We start from the raw sequence: 7,949 nt of genomic DNA on the forward strand, positions 1-7,949 counted from the left end.
ATAAATAGCCTATTTAAGGATAATGTAAAATTCCACATCAACAATGAAATCAACTGTTACCTGTGCGAGTCCAGCTGACGAAATGTAAACAGAATTGTGGTTACGTTCTCAGCAATCTTTATCTTTCTCCAACCTTATGATAATTGTAATGGTAGTGTTAATGATGGTATATTAAAGCATTATTTTTGTTCAGTACAGTATATACAAAAAAGCCTTATTTTTCCCTTCGGGCGTTCAAGGTTTTCACGAGTAGACTGGGTTCGTTTATCGGCAGTGAATAGCCTAAACTTCAGTAATGAGTCAGCAATATTTTGTCATATTTTAAACAGTATACATTTGATTTGCAAAGATTGGTTTTGTAGACAGTAAAATAATCTCTCTCTCTCTCTCTCTCTCTCTCTCTCTCTCTCCGTAAGAAATAAAACCCAAGTTCACATATGGCAACTTGAGTTTAGGAATGAAATTAACATGACTACTGTTAGTTGTGGCGATCAATTCCTCGTTTCAGGAGGTACACAAAACAAAAACTCGGCATTCGATTACAACAGCTGATATTCTCTCTCTCTCTCTCTCTCTCTCTCTCTCTCTCTCTCTCTCTCTCTCTCTCTCTCTCTCTCTCTCTCTGTGTGTGTGTGTGTGTGTGTGTTATACAATACTTACAAATAGATGAAGAAACCAAAATCGGTTTTCTTAAAGTGTCAATTAAATACGAAACGAAAAAATTATACCGTGCATACATCCATTTCAATCATAGCTTAAAATACAGTATCCGATTTCGTCAGCAAACCACTATTTTTCTATTCCAGAAAATTTTTACTTTTTAAATAGTCAATTGCACTACAATAAAACAAGTACTCATGTTATTAAATTTCGGGTGTGTTTTAAAATTGAGTATTCCTCACTTCTTTTTGTTTTGCTTTTGGCTGTGATCACATCTCTTTTCTTAACATGAAACATTTTTCGCAGCGTCATAAAAATATTCGCATCTCGTTTCGCAGCGTAAAACTTTTGTAAGCAGATTCTTTCGTAGAGAGAGGTATGACTGTATACAGCAAAACCTTTCGACCAATTTGGACGGAACGGAGGACTATGACAGTGCTTATAGTACAAACGAAAGCTACAAAGAAGATCCGAATGACGATACTATCCTAATGAATATTTTTAAACACTCTTTAAATGTTTGAATGGGAGTGTTGATTTTGATGGTTTTTAATTTCAAGTTCATTGAATAAAGTTTTTTTTTTTTTTTTTGTAAACTTGTTTGCATCATTGTTTTCCTGTATACCATAGTTTTGGTACTGATAAGCTGCAAATTTTGAGGTTTCGGACAACCACCACTACTGCCACTTTTTGGCAAATAATGTAAATATTCCCATCCGAAATAAGTTATTGGTGATGGAAGTATAGTAATAAAGAAAAAAAAATTATTCTTATTACCACATAAACACACAACTACTGTATGATTATACAGAGTATATCATTATACCCTTAGGAAGCTACTGAGGGAACCTTCCATCACGACGACATGGCTTGAGCCCAAAAATAAATAGATAAAATTTCCAGTAAATATTACTTAAAATTATATACCGTAATTAAAATGAGTATATATATCATATGATTTTAAGTCAATCCTTTCAAACCTAACCTTTTAATGAAGTATATGCAATTAGAATACCCTAACAAAAAAAAAACAGAGGTTGAGAAAATAGATCTTTTCATAATTTCAAAAGTATCTCTCGTGTAATGGGCGAACCCCGACTTTTTTCATCCAAAACCGGTTTTAAAATTTCGCATTTTACACAGTAACATACGGTGCTTTGTAGAATGAATAACTTTAATTGTTCAGTAAATAGTTTTTTGACTGTTATTTATTTATCAAAATGAAAAAAAAAATCCATCGCTAATGTTTTGATATGCATAGTAGCATTGTGCATACATACATACAGTACTGTACTGTACATACAGATAATAAAGTACTGATCATTTTATGTTTTAATTTAAAATCTACTTATAGATACAAAATTACTTGTAAATAAATATTCATGACATTAAAAGATAAAAACGTTACAACCAGTTACTTATTTACCAAAATGAAAGAAAAGTTTATAATGTGTTTGATATGCATAGTAGCATGTGCGTGCATACATACAATACAGTGCAGTTCTGTTTATTGTGTTTTTTCTTTTAAAAATGTACTCATTGTTTGTAAATAAATAATCATGACATTAAAAGGAAAAATTAAGTTGCGATCTGTTACCTATTTACCAAATTAAAAGAAAAATATAGCACTAATGTTCTGATATGCGTAGTAGCATTATGCGTACATACATATTGTACGTACACACAATACAGTATAGTGCTGTTCATTGTTTTTGTAACTTTAAAATGTACATACTGATATAAAATAGGAGAGTAGGATCTTACGCCGGTAACTAGCATCAAGATAGGGAGATAACCAATGGGAGAGCAGAACGATGGTGGCGAGTTTACAATTTTGCGGCACGCAAAATTTTAAAATTATTTTTTGGCAGTTGGGCAAGTCTTGTTTGGATCATGAGAGGTTTTTCATAATACGATGAAGAAATCTTTGTATCTCTTTTCGTATAATGAATTTTTCGTATACAGAAACTTTCGTATTACTGTACAGTAAACAGTATTATTCATACCCTCATGGTAAAGCAACAAGTCCAGCTTTTAACACTTCTTTGAGACTCTTCCCAGGATGAACTTCTTCTATGATATTCATATGGAGATCATAAAAGGACTAACAACCAGGAGCAAATATCACTAACCTTTCACATATGACATATCCAAAAAAGCTGCCATTTCTAATCCATAAGCATCTTCATCGGTCCCAATTGTGACTTGCAAATTAACAAATTCTGTGAGCTGTACCAGATGGTTACTTCGTGAAGAATGGCTTATGTGATGAGTCTTTTGTAATGAGTTATGCCATGGCTGATAAAGACCTAGGTTAATAAAATTTCCATCATCCTCTGAAATGAAACACTTCATGGTAATGGACAAAATAAAATTCTGTAAAAGTATAATCTTTAATAGGCAAATATTAGTATTGAAATTATTAAATTCATAGTCACTGAAAATTTTAATTAACCAATTGGAACAAAACATGAATCAAACCTGAAAATGGAATAGAACCTAGAATAACAATGATATTTTCATAATAAAATAAATTTTTGAATATACTTACCCGCTGGTTATATAAAAGAGCTGAAGTCCCTGGCGTCAGGGACTTCAGCTCTTTTATATAACCAGCGGGTAAGTTTTATATTTAAAATTAAGAAATTAAAGCTATTGCCTATATATTACGTACATAAAAAAATACTATGAAATAAGAGTTGTAATGCAACACAAAAGTTCAGTTTAATCCCTTATATGTTGGTGATGAAAAAAAAAATTATCAAGAGCTGAAAATCTCAAAGCCAGGGAAGAAATATCCAGATATGAACTTTGTAGGTAGTAGGTTAGCCAGGGCACCAGCCACCCAGGCCGATACTACCTCCAGAGAGCTATTGGATCCTTTGACTGGCCAGACAGTAATACATTGAATCCCTCTATCTGGCTACGGCTCATATTCCCTTTGCCTACACATACACCGAATAATCTGACCTACTGTTTACACATTCTTGTCTTTCTTCATACACCTGACAACACTGAGATGACCAAACTATTCTTCCTCGCTCAAGGGGTTAACTACTAAAATGAAATTGTTCAGAGGCTACTTTCCTCTTGATATGGGTAGAAGAAAGTTTACCTATGGTAAGCAGCTCTTATAGGAGAAGGACACTCCAAAATCAAACCCTTGTTCTCTAGCCTTGGGTAGTGCCATAGCCTCCATACCATGGTCTTCCACTGTCTTGGATGTGAGTTCTCTTGCTTCAGGGTACACTCAGGCAAAATAATGTCTGGTGGTTTATTAAGAAGTTGTCTTTTCCTTGTGTTTCTTTTTTTTTCAATACCATCCTTATTGCCCTCCCTTCAGTTTAAGTGGCTATCCTAGAGGGTATTTTGTCTAGCCTGGCATATCAGCTTCTCCATGTTGACCAGTTTTTCAAACTTTTTTTCTACAGTCTATGGGTTTGATCAATCACTTTATCTATATTTTTGTACCTATTGTTTTTGTTATCATTCTTGTTAATTTAGTTTTTAAGTATGATGTATCTTTTTATTACCATTAATTCTTATGCTGTCTGGAGACATTGAGCAAAATCTGGGACCAGTACATCCTAGATTTCGTCAATGTTGTCTACTGTATTGCAATATTTGTGGTCTTCATGCAAATATTCAAGACCTTACAGTTGGATCCAGACAGTATGATATTCTTTTGTGCTAAGAAACTTTGGTTTCTATTATGAGACACTTATCTGAGCTCCTTATAACTGGTTTAAGAAGCCAATAATTTTGAAATGGGATGCCATTCTTAGGGCCAAGGGAATGGCGATGTATATTAGGACTGAGTACCCTGCTTCTCAGAAGTCCCACTATGAATGTGGATGTCATGAGATTCAGGTAATAAAAGTTTCTGGCAGGCATAGCAACTTCTAATTGAGTTCAATCTAGAGGAATCCAGCCATGGATGATTTTATCTTCAATTGTCTTATTACATTATGGCTAAGATACAAGAAGAACATCTTAATAGGTTTGCTGAAGGTACAGTAATCATCTGTTCCCTAGTTTGCAACTTGGTTTTTGTAAAGGCCTTGGAGCATGTGATGCCTTTTTTACAATCTCAGTGCTTTACAGAAATCCCTTGATTGTGGTCAGGAAGTTGGTATGATTGACCTTGATTTTAGTGCAGCCTTTGACTGTGTTAAATATGAAGCCCTTGTTTTCAAGTTCAAACAGTTGAGAGCGAGTGGGTCGTTTCTTAGCATCATTATTGAATTTTTAAGTTATAAATTGCAAAGAATTGTTGTTGATGGGCACCATAGTGAAAAGGAATGTGATATCTGGTGTTCCTCAGAATAGTGTTCTTGGTCCCTTACTTTTCATACTATATACACATGACATGTAGTATGGCCTAGAAAACAAGCTTGTTACATATGCAGATGATGCTATACTCTTTGCATCAATTCCATCTCCTGAAGGTAGATCTGGGGTTGCTGAATCCCTTAATAGAAATCTAGCTAAAATTAGTGCATGGTGCAAATTATGGGGCATGAAGTTGAATCCTAACAAAACTCAAAGTATGAGTGTCAATAGGTCAAGGACAGTGGCTCCTCAACATCCGGATCTCAGCATTAATGTTTCTTCAACTCTGTGACTCTTTTAAAATCTTAGGTGTGATTCTCGACAACACATTTACTTTTGAGAAACACATTAGGTCTGTTTTAATCAATTGCACAAAAAATTGGCTTAGTGAGAAAGTCTTCAAGGGTTTTCGGCGATCAATCTATTCTGAAGAAGTATTTTAATTCTTTCCTTCTACCTTGTTTTGAGTATGTTCTCCTCTCTAGTCTTCAGCTGTTGATTTTCATCTTAGTTTGTTGCAGAGGAACTTATGGTCTATTAAATTTCTTATTCCTGATCTAGATATTAATCTCTGGCACAGTCGTTCAATTAGTTCGTTATGCATGTTGCATAACATTTTTCATAATTCTGATCATCCTTTACAATCAGATCTTCCTGGACAGTTCCATCCTGTTCGTAACACTAGGCATACAGTTAATTCTAATAGTCAGGCCTTCTCCATCATGAGGCTTAATACTACACAGTATTCTAGAAGTTTTAATTCAGCTGTGACCAAGTTAGTTGTGGAATGATCTTCCTAGTCGGGTAGTTGAATTGGTAGAACTTCAAATGCTCAAACATGCAGCAAATGCTTTTAGGTTGAACAGGCTGAAATAATCTTTTTTATAGTTTATATATCTTATTTTATTTCTTTATTATTTCTCATATCGTTTATCTATTTCCTTTCCTCACAGGGCAATTTTTCCCTGTTGGAGACCTTGGGCTTATAGCATCTTACATTTTCCAATAGTTGTAGCGTAGCTAGTAATATCATCATTATCATTATTACTTGCTATGCTACAACCCTAGTCAGAAAAGCAGGATGCTATAAGCCCAGAGGCCCAAACAGAGAAAATAGCCTAGTGAGGAAAGGAAACAAGGAAAAATAAACTATTTTAAGAACAGTAATATTAAAATAAATATTTCCTATATCCATCCATATACCAAGGCACTTCCCCCAATTTTGGGGGGTAGCCGACATCAACAATGAAACAAAACAAAAAGGGGACCTCTACTCTCTATGTTCCTTCAGCCTAATCAGGGACTCAACCGAGTTCAGCTGGTACTGCTAGGGTGCCACAGCCCAACCTCCCACATTTCCACCACAGATGAAGCTTCATAATGCTGACTCCCCTACTGCTGCTACCTCCGAGGTCATCTAAGGCACCGGAGGAAGCAGCAGGGCCTACTGGAACTGCGTCACAATCGCTCGCCATTCATTCCTATTTCTAGCACGCTCTCTTGCCTCTCTCACATCTATCCTCCATCCACCCAAACCTTGGCCTTCCTCTTGTACTTCTCCCATCAACTCTAGCATTCATCACCTTCTTTAGCAGACAACCATTTTCCATTCTCTCAACATGGCCAAACCACCTCAACACATTCATATCCACTCTAGCCGCTAACTCATTTCTTACACCCGTTCTCTCCCTCACCACTTCGTTCCTAACCCTATCTACTCGAGATACACCAGCCATACTCCTTAGACACTTCATCTCAAACACATTCAATTTCTGTCTCTCCATCACTTTCATTCCCCACAACTCCGATCCATACATCACAGTTGGTACAATCACTTTCTCATATAGAACTCTCTTTACATTCATGCCCAACCCTCTATTTTTTACTACTCCCTTAACTGCCCCCAACACTTTGCAACCTTCATTCACTCTCTGACGTACATCTGCTTCCACTCCACCATTTGCTGCAACAATAGACCCCAAGTACTTAAACTGATCCACCTCCTCAAGTAACTCTCCATTCAACATGACATTCAACCTTGCACCACCTTCCCTTCTTGTACATCTCATAACCTTACTCTTACCCACATTAACTCTCAACTTCCTTCTCTCACACACCTTTCCAAATTCTGTCACTAGTCGGTCAAGCTTCTCTTCTGTGTCTGCTACCAGTACAGTATCATCCGCAAACAACAACTGATTTACCTCCCATTCATGGTCATTCTCGCCTACCAGTTCTCCTATATAAACTATAAAAAACTTTAACAAAACAAGAGAAAAAGAAATAAGATAGAATAGTGTGCCCGAGTGTACCCTCAAACAAGAGAACTCTAACCCAAGACATGGAAGACCATGGTAAAGAGGCTATAGTACCCAAGACTTAGAACAATGGTTTGATTTTGGAGTGTCCTTCTAGAAAAACTGCTTACCAGAGCTAAAGAGTCTCTTCTACACTTACCAAGAGGAACAATTACAGTGCAATTGTTAACCCTTGGGTGAAGAAAAATTGTTTGGTAATCTCAGTGTTGTCAGGTGTATGAGGACAGAGGATTATATGTAGAGAAGATAAGATAAATACTACTCATAGAGTTAGGACAGCAAGACAAAAGAAAGTATAAAATTAGGAAGAGGTTGAAGCGATACTGAGAAGCAAAAATAGATAAAAAGTAAAGAAATTTAGATTCAAACTGGAGGAGCAATTTTCTCAAATTCAAGATCCCTCTTGTCCGTCACAGTGCTTTTACATGGAAATGATATTCCCTGTTGAAGCACGATGAATTCAACAAGGCATTATTTCGTTAAGAAGGATGCCAAAGGTGAACATTTAGCAGACAAGGGAGAAGATAGTCAGTCCTTAAAGAAACTGAAGAGACATCTCCAACCGAAGAAGGAGAACGTCTAGAGTGTCGAGGAACACTACACTCCCTAAGCGAAGAAAAGTGACGATCCTTGTAAGGA

At 36.0% G+C, this 7,949-nt stretch overlaps 1 protein-coding gene across 1 annotated transcript in view; it reads right to left on the reverse strand.

Moving 5' to 3' along the window:
* The window catches only part of LOC137646256 (uro-adherence factor A-like), a 125,625-nt gene that overhangs the window by 86,145 nt on the left and 31,531 nt on the right, over nt 1-7,949 (reverse strand). The window contains exon 9 of the mRNA XM_068379376.1: nt 2,793-2,996. Coding sequence (XP_068235477.1) covers nt 2,793-2,996 — 204 coding nt within the window. The remainder of the gene's footprint in view (nt 1-2,792; nt 2,997-7,949) is intronic.

This window comes from Palaemon carinicauda, chromosome 1 (assembly GCF_036898095.1).
Source record: "Palaemon carinicauda isolate YSFRI2023 chromosome 1, ASM3689809v2, whole genome shotgun sequence".
NCBI classification, from domain to species: domain Eukaryota; kingdom Metazoa; phylum Arthropoda; class Malacostraca; order Decapoda; family Palaemonidae; genus Palaemon; species Palaemon carinicauda.